This window comes from Bufo gargarizans, chromosome 9 (genome assembly GCF_014858855.1).
Source record: "Bufo gargarizans isolate SCDJY-AF-19 chromosome 9, ASM1485885v1, whole genome shotgun sequence".
NCBI classification, from domain to species: domain Eukaryota; kingdom Metazoa; phylum Chordata; class Amphibia; order Anura; family Bufonidae; genus Bufo; species Bufo gargarizans.
This window is the reverse complement of record NC_058088.1, coordinates 34393610-34413292: the sequence shown is the minus strand read 5'-3', so window position 1 is coordinate 34413292 and position 19683 is coordinate 34393610. Positions and strand designations below refer to the sequence as shown.

General features: G+C 46.0%; 1 protein-coding gene across 1 annotated transcript in view; it reads left to right on the top strand.

Annotated features, from left to right (window-relative positions):
• LRCH2 (leucine rich repeats and calponin homology domain containing 2) overlaps nt 1-19683 on the top strand; it is a 112338-nt gene that overhangs the window by 54693 nt on the left and 37962 nt on the right. Inside the window, exons 10-13 of the mRNA XM_044268945.1 lie at nt 5180-5247; nt 5665-5772; nt 12619-12664; nt 15588-15698. Of these exons, the coding sequence (XP_044124880.1) occupies nt 5180-5247; nt 5665-5772; nt 12619-12664; nt 15588-15698 (333 nt within the window). The remainder of the gene's footprint in view (nt 1-5179; nt 5248-5664; nt 5773-12618; nt 12665-15587; nt 15699-19683) is intronic.

Here is a 19683-nt window from a genome sequence, read left to right as displayed (position 1 = left end):
TAACATCCAGGGGGAACAATCTTCCACTAGTAGCCAAGAATTCCCCCTTTTCCATTCCAGGAAACCAGAGGCAGTCGCATTCCCCATTCATGGCGAGTTCGCCAAGGTCCTTTCCCCTCTGGCTCTAGAAACCAGTCCTTTTGGCGATTTTCCTCCTCCAAGTCTGCGACAGCCTCCTCCGGCGGCTCTCAGGACTCCCGCAAGAAGCCTTCCTTTTAAGCCTCAGCCTTCCTGGCGCCCGCGGGCACAATTCCAGGGGAGTTCTTCCCGCCCCCGCGGCTCCCAAGCAGTCCTCCGCCTGGAGTGTGGGGCCGTCTGCTCTCCTTTCAGCAAGTCTGGAGAGATCATGTTCAAGACGCCTGGGCCCTGGAAATTGTAACTTACGGTTACAAGATAGAATTCGCTTCCAGACCTCCGGAACGTTTCTTTCCTTCTCGGGTCCCAGGGGATCCGGCCCAGGACTCGGCCCTTTTACAAGTGATCTCTTCTCTTTTGGTCCGGGGAGTAGTTGCCCCAGTGCACAGGGTTATACTCAAATCTCTTTGTAGTGCCAAAGAAGGAGGGATCAGTGCGTCCGGTCCTAGACCTGAAGCTATTAAACAAGTCCCTGCGGGTGCGGAGGTTCCGGATGGAATCCCTCCGCTCCGTTATTGCTTCTCTTCTTCCAGGGGAGTTCCTCGCGTCAGTGGACATCCGGGACGCCTATCGCAGAATCTCACCACAGATTCCTGCGCGTCGCCATTGGTGGCCGTCATTATCAGTTCGTCGCCCTTCCCTTTGGGCTGGCGACAGCCCCGCGGGTATTCACAAAGATCTTGGCGCTGCTCCTGGCGCATATCTCTGTTGCCCTACCTGGACGACATACTGATAAAGGCTCCCTCTCGTCCCCAGGCCGAAGACAGCGTCAGGATCACTGTTCAGACTCTGCAACAGTTCGGCTGGCTGATCAACTTCCCGAAGTCCTCTCTCCAACCTTCCCAGAGCGTGACCTTCCTGGGGATTATTCTGGACACCACTGCAGCCTGGGTATTCCTGCCGGATTACAAGTTCTCACGGATACGGGAGTCGGTGTCTCGCCTTCTGCATTCCCCGTGTATCTCCATCCGGGAGTGCATGCAGGTTCTGGGTGGCCTCCTTCGAGGCAGTCCCCTTTACCCAGTTTCACACTCGGCCTCTGCAATGGGCGTCCTGTCCTTCTGGGACAGGACATCGAGGGGTCTGGACTCTCAGATCCGCCTACCTCCTCGGGTTTGCATGAAACTCCCGTGGTGGCTGTCCCCTCAGCATCTGACTTCGGGGAGATCCTTCCTCCCAATCTCCTGGACAGTCGTCACCACCGATGCCAGTCTCCTGGGTTGGGGTGGCGTTCTCCGGGCTCGGACAGTTCAGGGAGTGTGGTCAGAGGCGGAAGCCCGCCTTTTGATCAACATACTGGAACTTAGAGCAATTTTTCTCTCTCTCATTGGACCCCCCTCCTAGCGGGTCTCCCGGTAAGGGTCCAGTCGGACAATGCCACAGCTGTGGCCTACATCAATCATCAGTGCGGAACCCGCAGCCGGACGGTGATGCAGGAGGTGAAAAGGATCCTCCAGTGGGCGGAAGCTCACGTTCCAATATTGTCTGGAAAACTGGACGGCAGACTTTCTCAGCCGCAACAGGGTGGATCCGGGAGAGTGGTCTCTGCATCCGGACGTATTCAAGGACATCTGTCGCCGTTGGGGTTGGGGCCGCCCGGACGTGGACTTGATGGCGTCCAGGCTCAACAACAAGGTTTCCACGTTCCTGGCCGAGCACGGGATCCGGAGGCGTACGGGGTGGACGCTCTGGTGTCTCCGTGGCAAGACTTCGCCCTCCTATATGTCTTCCCACCACTGCCTCTACTCCCAAACGTTCTTCGCAGGGTCGCGGCAGAAGGAATCCCGACCATCCTCATCGCCCCCGATTGGCCTGGCCGCGCCTGGTTCTCGGAGGTCACTCTGATGCTGGCAGACGTTCCGTGGCCTCTTCCTCTCAGGGAGGACCTGTTGTCTCAAGGACCGCTCTTCCACCAAAATTTACAGTCGCTTTGTTTAACGGCGTGGCTGTTGAGACCTCCATCTTGAAGAGGGGCTTCTCAGACTCTGTCGTGAAGACCATGATAAAAGCCAGGAAACCAGCTTCCTCCCGGATATACTATCATACCAGGAAGGCCTTTCTTGCCTTTTGCGAGAAGATAGGTGTTTTTCCCCTTTGTTTTTCTCTTCCGGTGGTCCTCTCCTTTCTCCAGTCGGGCCTTGAGATGGGAATGTCCCTGAGCTCTCTGAAGGGCCAGATCCATTTTCTTTCAGCGGTCTCTGGCTCTGCTCGGTCCGGTGTGGACCTTCCTACAGGGGGTGGCGCATTCGGTCCCTCCATATGTCACTCCCCTGCCCCTCTGGGATCTGAACCTGGTTCTGTCTTCTCTACAGGCGACTCCTTTTAAGCCCCTGAGGGACATTTCCCTGAGTCTTCTCACCTGGAAGGTGGTCTTTTTGGTGGCCATCACCTCTATCAGGAGGGTATCGGAGCTGGCCGCCCTTTCCTCTAAGGAGCCCTTTTTGGTCTTCCACAAGGATAAGGTGGTACTGCGCCCAGTCCCTTCTTTTTTGCCCAAGGTGGCCTCCGCCTTCCACCTTAATGAGGACATAATTCCGCCCCGGCGAACCCTAAGGAGCGTTCTCTCCATTCTCTGGATGTTGTCCGTGCTTTGCGGGTGTACCTGTTAGTTACTGCCCCATTTCGCCGCTCGGACTCCCTTTTTGTGGTTCCCGAGGGGCCTCATAAGGGTCTGGCGGCCTCCAAGACCACTGTGGATTCGGTAGACTATTGCCATGGCCTATTGGTCCCGGGGTAGGGTTCCCCCAGCGGGGGTTACCACGCACTCCACCAGGGCTGTGGGGGCCTCCTGGGCTAGGCGCAATTGAGCCTCTACATCACAACTTTGTAAGGCGGCCACCTGGTCGTCCTTGCATACCTTTACCAAGTTCTACCAGCTGCACTCTCTGGCGTTGGCTGATGCTGCCCTAAGGCGCAAGGTATTGCAGGCTGTGGTTCCTGTTTAACTGTTGGACGTTTCACTCTGGAGGTGCTGGACTTCCCACCTCATGGACTGCTCTAGGACGTCCCATGGTCTGTGTCCCCCAATGGTATGGGCAAGAATAGGAGATTTTTTGTGAAACTTGCCTATAAAATCCTTTTTCTCGTCTTTTCCATTGGGGGACACAGCTCCCACCCATTCTTGTCTATTGCAGGAGGGGTTGGTTCTATTCTATTGGGACCTTATGGTTAACGGCCCGATGACGGTATTACTTCGTTCGGTTTTTCTGTGTTAATATTTGGTTTTGGTCTCCTTCTCCTACTGCTTTTGTGCGCACTGAGGTCCTCCTGTTGGAGCATGGGGGTATAGCCAGTGGAGGAAAAGCTGTTTTTTTTTCTTATTTGCATAGTGTCTCCCAGGGCTGTGGAGTCTGAGTCGGAGTCGAGGAGTCTGAGTCAATTTTGGGTACCTGGAGTCGGAGTCGGCAAAAAATGAACCGACTCCGACTCCTACTAAATTTAAATTGGAATAAAAAAAAAAAAAAGCAAGTTTAAATGTCCGAATTCATAAACAGTTATAATTAATGACTTCTCTACTGTAAGAATAAAGGCCAATGCATGCAATGCCTCACGTAACCGCAAAACAAACGCGTTCAGTGATGTGAAGAAGCATGCTTTTCATATGCTTCACTATATGGCACGCAATGCACAATTAGGAGTGGCAATACATATACTTTCCATTGTGTTGTGTTCTGATGTTACAGGGAACACAATGCCCATGGTTTACCGAGCCTCTCACTGATAAGGGATTAAGTAAATATGTGTTTTGCAGGACTAGAGACACTTGTATAAGTGAAGGGAATGGAGGGTCAATAGTTCAAGACTGAAGCTGTAAACCATTGGAAAAACTGCTGTCATTCAGCTAAGGCTATAAAACGTGTAAACTCAGAATGTTATCTTAAAGGGACACTGACAGGGCCAATAAGCATATTGAGGTATATATATGGCACTACAGGTCTTATAATGGGTATTACAATCATATAAGTATCCCCCCTGTCCACATTATACATACAGTAAACTAAGTTTTATAACCTGCTCCAACGGTCTTCAATCTGCCCAAGGGGCGGCGTTTCACCTCTCTTGCGCCCAGCCAGCCTCCCCCAACTGCTGCTTTGAAGCGCCGCCCAGCTCATGAATATTCAGTTTGCTGGGCGGCTTCTGCGGTCCCCGCTCTGAAGCGCTGCGCTGAACAGTGCCCGGCGCATGCGCCGGCTCTTGTGAAGTCGGGGACAGTAAGCGCCGCCCAGCGAAGTGAATATTGATGAGCTGGGCGGCGCTTACTGTACCGGACTTCACAAGATCCGGCGCATGCGCCGGGCACTGTTAAGCGAAGCGCTTCAGAGCGGGGACCGCAGAAGCCGCCCAGCAAACTGAATATTCATGAGCTGGGCGGCGCTTCAAAGCGGCAGTTGGGGGAGGCTGGCTGGGCGCAAGAGAGGTGAAACGCCGCCCCTTGGGCAGATTGAAGACTGTTGGAGCAGGTTATAAAACTTAGTTTACTGTATGTATAATGTGGACAGGGGGGATACTTATATGATTGTAATACCCATTATAAGACCTGTAGTGCCATATATATACCTCAATATGCTTATTGGCCCTGTCAGTGTCCCTTTAAACTTTAAACATGACTATGGGATTCTTCTAGGGAAATCATGTTTTAAAATAAATGTCCCTTCCTGGATCCTCCCACTGCCCTATCTTCAGCAGAAGATCAGCACACAAAGGAGAAGGCAGCAGCTTCTGCCCAACTACCTCTCTGTGCTAGAAGAGCTTAGAAGAACTTTTCTTTCCTTCAAGGAATGTATAAAATACATTCGCATATTAAATACAGAGGAGTCGGAGTCGGGGAGTCGGAAGTACATAAAACTGAGGAGTCGGAGTCGGAGCATTTATCTACCGACTCCACAGCCCTGGTGTCTCCTCCTAGTGGTGGCCTAAGCTATACCCATGGTCTGTGTCCCCCCAATGGAAAAGACGAGAAAAAGATTTTACAGATGAGTTTCACAAAAAATCTCCTTTTTTTTTTATGGTTTTGTAATTCTGTGACTTGATTCTTTTGTTTAAGGAAAGAGGGAAACTGAACGATAAGTCAGAGAAAGTTGAAGAGCATGAAGAATGGGAGGAAGAACAAAGGTATTTCTTGTGAATTTTATTTTATTTTATTTTATTTTATTTTTCTAGGCTCTCTGGTTCTAAAGCTCTGCTACACTTAGCACTTTTGACTCTGCTTTATCGAGTAAGATGAGGCTCTACTACTGTTCCGAGTGAGCTAATCAAAAACTAGCTTGCAGCTGCCTTCTCTTCCATCCTCAACTCTCACTCCTAGATTTTTTTTGTGTGACTGGGGACAGAGAGGTGCCATTTGAGATAAGAGGCTGAATAAAGGAAAAGAGGAGAAAGGCAGCTAGAGAAGCCCTGGAGGAAACATAATTCTTCAGTGAGATATATTACAAAGTTTCCTATATTTACTATTCATTTGTGAAAACTTGTTTAGTTTTTTTACCCCCAATTTTTAAAAATGTACAATTCTTTATTTTTTTTACCCATCAGGCTTCAGAAGGAACAATTATTAGAAGAGGAAGAAGAGGATGAAATAAGGGAAGTAACAGACCTTAGGAAAATAGCAGCACAGTTATTACAGCAAGAGAAGCACAACAGGTAGCGTACTCCGCAGAGATTTCTATTGTTGTGAGCAGGAACTACTATGTCTTTAACACCTTATCTGACATGTGTCACTTTATGTGGTGATAACTTTAAAATGCTTTTACTTATCCAGGGCATTCTGAGATTTGTTTTCTCATCACATATTGTACTTCATGACAGTGGTAAAACTGAGTAAAAATGTTTATTTATAAAAAAAATACCAAATTTACAAATAATTCTGAAACATTAGCAAATTTCAATTTCTCTAGTTTTATAATAGTATTAACTCCAAAAATTGTTATTACTTTACATTTCCATTATGTCTACATGTTTGGATCATTTTGTGAATGCCATTTTATTTTTTGGGGACGTTAGAAGGCTTACAAGTTTAGAAGCAAATCTTGAAATTTTTCTGAAACTTTTTAAGGACTAATTCAGGTCTGAAGTCACTTTGTGAGGTTTACATAATAGAAACCACCCAAAATTACCCCATTTTAGAAACTACATCCCTCAAGGAATTCAAAACTGATTTTACAAACTTTGTTAACCCTTTAGGTGTTACACAAGAATTAAAGGAAAATGGAGATGAAATTTCAGAATTTCACTTTATTGGCAGATTTTCCATTTAAATCCATATTTTTCCCACTAACAAAGCAAGGGTTAACAGCCAAGCAAAACTCAATATTTATTGCCCCAATTCTGTAGTTTACATAAACACCCCATATGTGGTCGTAAACTGCTGTACGGACACACGGCTATTTTAGGGTACATATGATTTTTGGTACTTTTTCTGAGGCAAGGTAACAAAAAATAGTTGTTTAGGCACAGTTTTTATTTTTTGTTATTTACAATGTTCATCCGACAGGTTAGATCATGTGCTCTTTTTATAGAGCAGGTTGTTATGGGTAGGACAATACCAAATAGGACTACTTTTTTCGGTTGTTTGTTTCAGTTTTACATAATAAAGCGTTTTTGTCGCCATAGTTTTTTTTTTTTGGGCGACTGTCTTATGTAGGATATCATTTTTTGCGGGATGAGATGACTGTTTGGTATGATTTTGGGGTGCGTATGACTTTTTGATTGCTTGCTATTACACTTTTTGTGATGTAAGGTGACAAAATCTGGCTTTTTTTACGCCTTTTTTATTTTTACGGTATTCACTTGAGGGCTTAGGTCATGTGGTATTTTGATAGAGAAGGTTGTTACGGACGCGGCGATACCTAATATGTGTACTTTTTTTTTTTTTTTTACATTTAACAGAATAAAAGCATTTTTGAAACAAAAAAATCATGTTTTAGTGTCTCCATAGTCTGAGCCATTTTTTTTATTTTTTTTGGGCGATTGTTTTAAGTAGGGACTCATTTTTTTTGTGGGATGAGGTGACTGTTTTATACTATTTTGGGGGGCATATGCAATTTTGATCGCTTGGTGTTGCACTTTTAGTGATGTAATGTGGCAGTTTTTTTAGCACAGTTTTTATTTTATTTTTTTAACGGTGTTCATCTGAGGGGTTAGGTCATGTGATATTTTTATAGAGCTGGTCGATACGAACGCAGCGATGCCTATTTTCTTTTTTTCCCCCTATTTAAAAAAAAACTATCACTTTTTTTTTTTTTTTTTTTTTTTATATTTGTCCTACTGTGGGACTTCACCTTTTCGGGATTTGATACCTGTTTCAATTCAGTACAACACATTCTATATTGTACTGAATTGAGCTGTCAGCGTCTTAGGCTACTTTCACACTAGCGTTCGGGCGGATCCGTTCTGAACGGATCCGCCCATAATAATGCAGACGGAGGCTCCGTTCAGAACGGATCCGTCTGCATTATATTAGCTAAAAAAAGCTAAGTGTGAAAATAGCCTGGGACGGATCCGTCCAGACTTTCAATGTAAAGTCAATGGGAGACGGATCCGCTTGAAGATTGAGCCACATTGTGGCATCTTCAAACTGATCCGTCCCCATTGACTTACATTGTAAGTCTGGACGGATCCGCACGCCTCCGCACGGCCAGGCGGACACCCGAACGCTGCAAGCAGCGTTCAGCTGTCCGCCTGTCCGTGCGGAGGCGAGCGGAGCGGAGGCTGAACGCCGCCAGACTGATGCAGTCTGAGCGGATCCGCCTCCATTCAGACTGCATCAGGGCTGGACGGCTGCGTTCGGGTCCGCTCGTGAGCTCCTTCAAACGGAGCTCACGAACGGAAACCCGAACGCTAGTGTGAAAGCAGCCTTACACAGTAAGACGCTGACAGTTGCCTAGGAGACCCAGCCCTCAGGCTGGATCTCCTGGGCTTCCGTAGCTGGCAGGCCCCGATGCCTGTGAGAGGCATCGGGGCTGCCATGGCAACTATTGGGTCCCCACCACCGCAGCGCGGGTACCCGATGGCTAAGGAGAGGGTGTGGGTTAGATTGGATATTGGTGACCTATCTAGAGGAAATCGGGAAAACCCTGCAAAACCCCTTTAAACCTCTACTCACCCGGGCTACATGCGCACGACCATTTTGGTCTGCATCCGAGTTTTTGCAGCTTGGATGCGGACCCATTCACTAAAATGGGGCTGCACTCCGTGTGCTGTCTGCATCAGTTGCTCCGTTTCATAGGCCACAATAAAAATGTAACCTGTCCTATTCTTGTCCGTTTTGCGGACAAGAATCGGCAGTTATATTAATGGCTGTCCGTGCGTTCCACAAATTGCGGAACGCACACAGACGCCATCCGTGTTTTGCGGATCTACATTTTGCGGACCGCAAAACACACAACGGTCGTGTGCATATAGCCTCATTCTGTACTTGGGAGTCCAGTGGGTTCTCCTGTTCGGTGATTGACAGCCTTCCCTGTATGACAGGGAAGAACCTGTGGATCATATTAGACCAGGGATCAGCAACCTTCGGCACTCCAGCTGTTGTGAAACTACAATTCCCAGCATGTTCCATTCATTTCTATGCGAGTTCTTAGAAGAGCAGAGTAAGTATGCATGCTGGGAGTTGTAGTTTCACAACAGCTGGAGTGCCGAAGGTTGCCTACCCCTGTATTAGACTATAGTTTAGCGTTTCCATTTTATTCTTTTAGACCCATAGTTCACAACATGCTTACTGTGGGGGAAGGCTCCTAAAAAAAATTAAAAAAATTGCTTCTCAAAGTGTCTACAAGCACCCCATGCCTCTTTGACAGCTCTTGTTGCTGTCTCCCAGGGGTTCTACGAGCAGCTCTCATCACAAAATGTCCTAGGGTTAAAAATATTGTAGGGAGGAATTACCGGCTGATACAAAGTTAGCGGTTTTGAATCCATGAAGGTGTTAAAAACCTGAGAATCTTGGCATTTGGGGTCATTCGACTTTATAACCATATTACTGCATAATCAGAAACGTGTAGCAGAATTTATCATTACTCCCATGCCACTTATCTGGCATAAAAAGTCACAAATCCAGTGTTTAAAAAAGGCCACTGCAGCGACATTTTTTTTCGCAAGTGGTGTTTCAATGCTGCCCTCACCCTTTTCTGAATGGGGGTGTAATGTGATTGCTGCAGGTTCCAGAGGTCAGACCAACAGCAATCACGAGAACAGGGGTCGGCAATTGCCACCGAACTGCCACATGAGGCACCTTATAGACGAGCGCAGCACCGGTCGCAGACGGTCCGGACTTGCAGCGCAGCACCTGTCCTGAACTTCCAGCACTGCCAGGGTCGCATAGCATTATATTGATTTATGCTGTCAGTGTTATCCAATACATTCCAGAACTATAAGGGTTACATAGCATAAAGCAATATAATGCTATGCGACCCCCGGCAGTGCTGGAAGTTCAGGATGGGAGCTGTAATGCGAGTCTGGAGCGTGACACTCTCTTGTCTGAAACCAGTCTGAGAATGTTCTTGTGGGGATCCCAGAGGTCAAACCCGAGCCATTAATCAAACACTTATGCCCTGTCCTGTGGATGGGAACAGGCGTTATTAGTGGCACAACACCCTTAAAAACCTGTTATGTTGATCGTCTGTTTTTGGGAAGTTAGGCATGACCCTTGAATGTGAGTGCACCCTGACAGAAGTCTATTCCCCTCATACTCTTTCACGCTTGATTCTCCCTCTCTTCTGTAGGCCTGTCTATCAGTGTGGTCCACTAGCACCTGGCATGCACTGCCACATTCCTAATGTCTCTTCACAAGGCCTTAACAACTTTCTAACATTGTTTTTATGTACTCTTCCCCGTGTCATTAATCATGGCATTTAATCTTAACCTGTTTTCTTCTTTCTTTTCCTGGCAAAACTAACAACTCTTCACTTTTTCGAACTATCTCCTACTACTTTCTGCCTCTTTGGGTTTGGTTGATTTGATTGAAATGGGTCAACAGACGGAGGCCCTTGAGTTATAGGACTTCATTCAGTGAAAAGCTCTTCCAGAGAACACGAGCCGCTGGGCGGGCATCAAGGTATCACAGTTTAAGAGATGTCCTTCGGGTATACCATAAAGGTTTTAGGAACTTTATTATCAATGAGGCTTTCTTAAAGGGCATCTATCAGCAGATTTGTACCTATGACACTGGCTGACCTGTTACATGTGCACTTGACAGCTGAAGGCATCTGTGTTGGTCCCATGTTCGTATGTGTCTGCTTTACTGAGAAAATTGTTTTAATATATGTAAATGAACCTCTAGGAGCAATGGGGGCGTTACTATTACACCTAGAGGCTCTGCTGTCTTTACAAGTGCCGCATCCTCTGCACTTTGACACAGTCAGATGTGATGACGTTTTCACTGCCTGACCCTGTCAATGAAACTGCAGAGAGTGTGGCAGTTGCAGAGAGAGCAGAGCCCCTAGGAGTAACGGCAACTCCCTCATTGCTCCTAGAGACTCATTTGCATATGTTAACATTTCATTTTTCTCAGCAATGCAGGTACCCATGAGCATTTATTCCCAACCATTGTCCACTCTATCGACCCATGTAAAAAGGCCCTTATTGCCGCATTAAGCAAAGGGAGATGAACTCCTCACAGACTGTGCCTAATCGATGCATTTGTTGACAGAGATCGATTCAGTTTTAGAGGGTTTTTTTTTTCCGTACATATATACATGTAGACCTAAGCCTCAGTGGCATGTCTGGACTCAGACTCTGCAGATCAGACACTTCTGTGGATAGGGGGATAAGTGTCTTTTGTTGAAAATCCATTTAAAGTGATTGTCTCAACTGAGACATTGGTGGCATATCGTTAGGATATGCCACCAATGTCTGATAGGTGAGGCTCCCACCACTGGGTCCTGCACCTTTCTCCAGAACTGGACCCCTGAAGTGATCAGAGAGCATCCTATTCATTTCTATGGGACTGCCGAAAACAGACGAGCGCACTTGCTTGGCTATTTTTGGAAAACCCATAGAAATGAATGGAGAGCACACAGCATGGTGCACTCTCCATCACTTTTGGGGGCCCGTTCTGGAGATGGGTGCAGGTCCCACCTGTAAGACTTGCACTTATGTGACATTGGTGACATGTCCTAGCGAAATAGCCACCCATGTCTTAGATGATAAAACCCCTTTAAGTTCTTCCTATTGTCTAAAAAAGAAAAATGAAACCTTGAATACAAAATGCAGTGCAATGCCGGCCTTTGGTTTGTCACCTTCTCGGAAGAGAACAAGCACAATCTGTGATGTGAGATTTAAAGGATAACTGTCACACTTAGACCCTAATTTCGGTTTTTATATATGTAGTTACTAATAACATGATATTCCAGGATCAGTTACTATTAGACTGACTTACCCCATATTTAATAAGATTCAGCCCTTGGTAACCAGTCTGCATAAAACTGCAATTTCACTATTCAGTTAAGATGGCCGCCACTGCCCTCACCCTGAGGCTAATCCCGCCTGCCCTTACTAGCCAGTAACAATAGCCCCCCAAAAGTCAGTAACCAGAGCCCTCCCCCTAAAGGGTTAATCTCCTGCAGCACAAAGGGGTCCTCTTACCACATGTGGCTTTCATTTATACACTGAGCAGACGGCAGATCTCCCTTCCCTGGTCTGCGATGCTCCAACTCTGCATTGTCCCAGTCTGCTGAGTGAGGGAGCGTCTGCCAAGCACAGGGACAGGGAGAAGTGCACACAGCCCAGGCACTGTTATCAGCTGCTGGGGAGGACCTGGCTGTAATCATTTACTTACAGTCCCTGGCTGTCAGTAATCTGACCTTGCACGCTGCGTGCTTCTGCGTCCTCCGTCCTTCAACACAGAGGACGGACCCTGCATAGCAACCTGATTTTAAGTACAGGTAAAAGTAGGCAGTACAGGGAACAAAACTGTGGACTGAAGGGGTAATTGAGTACACAGTGAAAAGTTGAAATAGGGCCACCAAGGAGATATTAATCACCACAATCCAATACTCCCCCAAAAAATAAAAAATACGACAGTTATACTTTTAAAAGTAGAAAACGCTGCTCTGTAAATTGCAATGTACAATGGAGAAATGTGTCTATTATGTTTGAAAGTCTAGTTCTGTGCGTGGCTTATAAAAGCTAAACGTTAGAACAATGATTTCCTTAAAACGACACAGCTTAGATGCGTGATTTTCTTGAGTCTTAGGCCTCATTCCCATGACCGTTATTCGGGTAAAAAAAAAAGTGGCTCTGATGTGGACCCATATACTTCAGTGGGACCACGAAAGACTTAGTGTGCTGTTCTGCATCCTTTGCTCTGTTCTGTGGCCCTGCAAAAAAAAATAAAAAATAGAACATGTCCTATTCTTGTCTGTTTTGCGGAAGAGAGTAAGTATTTCTATTATGGGTGGCCCGTTACGACCGCAAAACATGGCGCGGTCGTGTGCATGTAGCCTTAAGCAGACGTGTGAATTCACGTTGTGTATTCTTCTTTGTCTTTTTCAGTGGATCTTCAGGAGATCATTCACAGTTGTCCCCATGTAATTGGCAGGTAAAAATCCTCCTCCTTTTGCATTACAGCAATGCCTAGTGCACGTGTGAAAGTGACATTAACCCTTTATTTGCAGGAGTGACCCAAAAATGGATGGGGCTGTGGAAATAAAACGTCTTCTAGCAGAATACAGGCTGACGTTTACAGTCACGATTCTGATGGTGGAAGTTTATTGTAGGATTGTAGTATAATGTGTCCGACAGAGAGCTGATGTCATTCCCTAGTGTGTCACTTCAGAACACTTTTGACATGTCATAGACACGTGGAAAGTTTAGATTTTTAGTGGTCACTACAACCTGTCAGATGACTAGTAATAAAGAGCTTGTAAGCACAAGGATGACCACCGCACTCTCCCAGGTAGCTTTCAGTGGGTGCACGTCCCCAATATGGTTTCCCTCCACCCGGATCCCCGGAGACAGCACACCAGGAATTTTGAGTAATGCTTCTTTAGTTCATTAGTATTCAGACACCAGTGATAATTATTTTTAAATCAGTGCAACGTTTCGGGAATTTTCATTCTTGATTTTTGGTACTTTTTCTGAGGCAAGGTAACAAAAAATAGTTGTTTAGGCACAGTTTTTATTTTTTGTTATTTACAATGTTCATCCGACAAGTTAGATCATGTGCTATTTTTATAGAGCAGGTTGTTACTGCTAGGACAATACCAAATAGGACTACTTTTTTCGGTGGTTTGTTTCGGTTTTACATAATAAAGCGTTTTTGAAAAAAAATATTTTTAGTGTCGCCGTAGTTTTTATTTTTGGGGCGACTGTCTTATGTAGGATATAATTTCGTATAGTGCAGGCATGCTCAACCTGCGACCCTCCAGCTGTTGCAAAACTACAACTCCCAGCATGCTTGAACAGCCTACAGCAGGGCATTGTGGGAGTTGTAGTTTTACCACGGCTGGAGGGCCGCAGGTTGAGCATGTCTGGTATAGTACATAGAGGTATACAAATGCATGGTTGAAAGCAGATACAGGATTAGAAAAATACTAAGGCTGTGCCACATATCAATGCTTGAAGTAACAGGACAGATGTAATTCTATATCTGCCCTGCCTGTATACATGATTGGTAAGTGTGTCGGAGGGAATGAACACAGGCACGGGACAAAATGGCCCAAAATTCAGAAAAAGAATACATTGAGAGCAATAGAGAACCAAGGCATCCAGAAAAGTACATGATTAGTAGGGGCGGGAGGATCCAGGCCCATCTATTTATACCAGTAAGAAGGTTATGTGGGATTGCCCAGTAGTGCAGAGCGGGCAGGCATATGAGGGTAGTCACATGGGACAGCACCTCCTTGGCATGTTTTGGCATTAAAAAGTCACAAATTGTGTTTAGACAGATTTAATATTACTAAAGCCAGAAACGGATGCAAATCAATGCTCATACCAGGTTTAGATTTAATTTCCTGACTTATTATCGGGGCATTTGCCTTCCTTTAATGTTGATGCAGATCACTGCCCACTTGTTAGACTGGCATATGAATTGCCACTCTTTAATAAATGTGGGCTGTTAATTGGCACACAACTGACTGTGACCGTTAGGCCTCATGCACAGAACCTGGACTGAACAGCATCGAGGCTGCAGGGATCTATAGTCCGTACAAGTGCCATGTGCATGTAGCCTAAAAGCCTGTCTATTAGTTTTGTGCCAATGGAACATAACATCCACTGTACAGTCGCAGCAATATACACAGCGGAAATGCCGAGCCTTGTGGCCGTATCCTTAAAGTAAGTTTCCAGTGCCATAAAAGATGTCTTTGTCTGTGTTTTCCCATCTTAAAGTAGTTGTGTCACTTCAGCAATTGATCTTGTAGATGTAGTTAATACAAGACACTTACTAATGTATTATCATTGTCCATATTGCCTCCTTTGCAGGCTGGATTCATTTTACCATCACATTATCCACTGCTCATTTCCAGGGGTTACGACCACGCTGTAATACAGTTGCGGTGGTCATGCTTGCACACTATAGGGAAAAGCAGCAGCCTCTCGGGGCTGGGACCCTCGGAGCACGCATGCTCCTGCCCTGCCCCTTGTATGTGCAGTGCAGTGGTGGTCATAACCCTTGTAAACAAGCGGGGTATAATGTGATGGAGAAATGATTCCAGCCAGCAAAGGAGGCAATATGGACAATCACAATACATTAGTAAGTGCCTTGTATTAACTTTCTCTACCTGATAAGTCATTTGCTGAAGTGAGAGACAACCCCTTTAATGCTTTTGCAGTTTCTGCATATCTATTATCAAAGAATCAGAGATTTGCTTGCCAGTAGAAGCTCTGGACAGCCATGCTAGGAAAATAAAATAAGTCCCTAAAGGGGTTGTCTCACTACAGCAAATGGCATGTATCATGTAGAGAAAGTCAATACAAGGCACTTACTAATGTATTGTGGTTGTCCATATTGCTTCTTTTTTTCATCGCATTATACACTGCTCATAGCCAGGGGTTACGACCACCCTGCAATCCAATTGCGGTGGTCGTGCTTGCACACTATAAGAAAAAGAGCCAGCCTGTCTAATGGCCGGGAGTGCGCATAGTGCAGCTCTCCTTTTTTTTTTTTTCCCCCTCCAATGTTCAATCATGGCCACTGCTGCTGGACTGCAGGGTGGGCGATCATAACCCCTGAATACAAGCAGTTTATAATTTGATTGAAAAATGAATACAGCCTGCAAAGGAAGCAATATGGACAATCACAATACATTAGTAAGTGCTTTGTATTAACTGTGTCTGCATGATAAATGCCATTTGCCAAAGTGACACAACCCCTTTAAGGAAAGAAAGCCATGTCTTGCAGCTCCTTTCCAGTCTGGCTGAGAGAGGTGTCTCGTGTTGTCCCCATCCCCCATTATATACATTTTGTGCTTAAAGGGCCTAAAATCTTAGGTAATTTCAATGACACAGTCTGTCTTCTGCAGGATAGGGAGAAGGACCGGATCAATGAGCAAGGGTGGCCGGCTGCAGACTGTGCTGTATGGCAAGCTGAAGAGAGGCGGCGATCCAAACAGACAAGGAGAGAGTACTTCAAGGTACCATTAGTCTTAATATTATGCTCGCCTTCAATAGCTCTTGGCTTAATGCTCTTTTAGCCAACAGTCATCTCTCCCGACTACGCCACATACATAGATACATTCTCGGCCGAGCGTGTATGTGTTTTCAGTGAGGAGAGAGGAGGAATCCACTTGGGGCTGTATTAGACGGCCTGATTTCTGCAGGCGATTGTCGGGAGGGAAGCGCTCATTAGTGGAGGAGACTGATGAGTCAGCATGGTGAGGAGCCATCGTTATGCCATCGTTCATCCCCATGCTGTCTAGTTTTTTGCAGACAGCAGATTGTAATTACAGAGCACTATCCACCGCCTGCAAACGGTTTTTTAGCATGCTTAAAAATCTGGGTCGCCCGATGAACAAGTGTTAGCTCGTTCATCGGGTAATCGGTGGCAATAATAGAATGCCGGATCATCACTAAGGAACATTCCTGCGAACTAGCCGAGTATTGGGGAGTCTAAAACAAGCTTCAGACAGCTCTGGCGGCATTTTATCTCCTGCTAGAACAAACTGATTTTGTATGTGAACTAAAGCAATACTAAACAGCGCCACTAGGTGGCAGCGTGGACGTGAAGAAACATATGTTACTTGTTCTGTGGCCATGTGGGCTTTTTGTTCAGTAATATTCCAGAATTGCTTAATCTCTGTAATACAGAAAAATCATCGGATACAAATGATGTAAATCCATGGTTAAGGGATTGAGTCAAGAGCTTGGAAGTGCTGCTTTAAGTGGTGTCTTCCTTCTATAAATCCTGCAGCAGTTCGAGTGTCCTTTCAAACACTCATTTCTAATCATTGCTTTAAACATGACCGGTAGTTGGCTCTTGTATGCGGTCCAAAAAATGATTGCTTTTTGGTAGCAGATGTCTGTGTGTACACATGGGTGCGCATTGGTGGGGCAGGTGGGTTGGAAGTTGTGAGTGAAAGTAATAACGTGTTCTGATTGACCTGCCTATCATTGGCGCTTGTCACGAGCAGAACATTTACCAGTGTAAAAGAGAAATTTAGCCCCAGAGCCTTATCAAGTAATCCTAATTCTCTGATTTCTAAACCTTTACCTTGATCAGCATGTGTAACATCCGCTAGTCTGGCTCTACATTGGTCAGCATGCTATGAATGACCGCCGTGTGCGCATCAAAATGACTAGAAAAAGCAAGCACTGAAGGATATTTACTGTACAGGACTTAGAATGGACCATGGTAAGGTTTAGGGTCCATTCACATGTCCGTATGTGTTTTGCGGATCCGAAAATCATGGACACCGGCATTGCGTGTTCCGCATTTTGCGGACCGCACATCGCCGGCACTCTCATAGAAAATTTGTCCGCAATTGCGGACTGGAAGATCGGGGGCGTGCTCCGGAGATGCGGAGAGCACATAGTGTGCTCTCCGCATCCATTCCGTCCCCATAGAGAATGAATGGGTCCGCAATTTGCGGAACTGATGTGGACCCATTATACGGACGTGTGAATGGAGCCTTAAAGGGATTTTCTTAGACTTTAATACTGACTACCTATCCTCTGGATAGTACAAACAGGTAAGGGCAGCATCTCCAGTGACTTCTTTATTGGACAGACTTTGCAGAAAGTGTGCCATAAGAATAAACCGCAACGTTTTGTCTACTACATGGCCTTTGTTAAGCTTGACAAAGGCTATGAAGTAGACGAAACGTTGCTGTTTATTCTTATGGCACACTTTCTGTGAAGTCTGTCCATAAAAGAAGTTGCTGGAGATGCTGCCGTTACCTGTTTGTACTATTCTGTGGGCTGCTGAGGATCTGCGGCTGTGGTTTGGCTGATGCATTCTGGTGTGGTCTTTTGATGGTCCGTGGGTGCTGCTACTGCATTCGCCGTGCCTTCTCAAACAGCTGATGTTGATGGTGTTGGACTCCCACCGATCAGATACTGATTACCTATCCAGATAGGTTATCAGTATATGTCTCTGAAAGCCCCATTAAAGGGGGTATCGCAGCGGAAATGACTATGAATGCCGCGCAGCCAATCATTGACTGGTACAAATTCTGTTATATTTTTACAGCATGTTTAGCCTCTGGGAACTTGGGAATTTCTCCCCCCCCTTACCCATGACTGCACCCACGCGATTAGGACCTCCCATTCGGGACAAGAAACCTGAAGAGAGAAAATGGTTCACACCCCCACCACACCTCAGTTCAGGTTTCCTGTCCTCCGGATAGGAGGTTCCTGAGGTATTCCCTTTTTTCTTTTTAGGTTCTCACCTCGAAGGGCTGGGGGAGGTCCTTGTCTACAACACTGTAATGGGACCTACCCCTGGCCGCGTAAGGGTCCATTCACACGTCCGTTGTTTCTTTACTGATCTGTTCCGTTTTTTGCGGACCAGATCTGTACCCATTCATTTTCAATGGGTCCTGAAAAAAAAATCATACATTGTGCTGTCTGATCTTTTATTTTTTTTTCAGGACCCATTGAAAATGAATGGGTCCAGATCTGTTCCGCAAAAAACTGAACAGATCAGGAAAGAAACAACGGACGTGTGAATGGACCCTAAGTCTCCTGTTGGAGCCGTCGCCTAAGCCTGTCCTGCTCCTGCCTACTCCCAAAGCCTCATTGGGGAGCCGCTGTGGCCGGTCCATGATAGTGCGGCGGCTGGCTGCCCACTTCTAAGATGGCAGAGTGTGCTCCAATGCGCTCTGCACATGTGCGCAGGAGTGGCATTAAAACTCTTCCGGCGGCGCTAACAGGAAGGGGAGGGGCTTGCCAGCCTCATGGATTAGGTTTTTCTGTTGGGCATACTGTTAAAAGGAGCCAAGGTGTGTAACAAGTCGGCAGAAGGAGGGGACAGCCAGCCGCGGTACACACAGTTCTGTGCAGGATCTGGAGTCTCCACTAATATGTCGGAACCAGGTGATGCTGGAACCGTCGAGGCCCACAAGCCCGGTATTGGACCTGAGGAGTGGGGAAGCTTGACTCTTTGCTTTGGGTGAGATTGACCCTCTATTAATAATTTTGGGTGTTTGCTTTTTATTTTTTTGTTAGGTAGCAAAAACACCTAAGAAATCTTCCGGCAAAACTAAACATAAGGAATGTGGAGGATGTAGAGTAACATTGTCAGCTGCATATGCTAAACCACTATGTCAAGCTTGTATAGATAAGTTAGTCATGGAAGAATCCCATAGCTTTATCTAAAACCATTAAAGCCTTAGTACGATCTGAAGTGAAGTTGTCACGGAAGGTGTACAGGAAACAAGACAATGCAAAATGAATATATGACTCACTGGATCCAAAACGAAGGAACAAAAGGGAGACCCCTGCATAAGACCTGGCACTCTCCCTGTCTGCTCAGCCTATGCGAAAATCCCAATGGTGGATGATCACATATCCACGTACCTCGACTATATACCACCTGAACACCCTACAATAGTGAGGGGACACTACCACCGGCTCCCTACACTAGACACGGAGGGAGTCAGGGTCACCTGGGATCCAGCAAACAGAAAATCACAAATAAATGTACAACACTTATCTTGTAGAAGGCTGGAAAATAGGATCAGCATGCACACACACTCCAGGAAGTTGTATAAGCCGCACACTAATGCATTATGGGGAGGAATTTAAAGGGATGCAATCAGTCCAACTATATGACAGCTGAGAGAGGCTAACGAGATGAGGAACTGAAATTCAAAACAAAGAAACCTCAAGGAGGAGGTTCTGAAAGGCTTCTGTCAGAGCTTCTCAGCTGTCTGGTTGTGACATTAAGTCCTTCAGTCAGGGCCGTCCGAAATCACCGGAAAGGCGTACCTATAACATGGACTTTAATTCTGATCTTTCTGGTGAAGACGAAGACATCGAATCAGGTCAGGAGTTATCGTCTGATTTTATGTCTTCAGCTGAGGATTCAGCGGGAAAAGCGTTATTTCCACCTGACGTTACTGAACCCCTATTAAAAGGCGTAAAAATCACGATTCAGTTGGAGTACGTAAAACAGCCTAA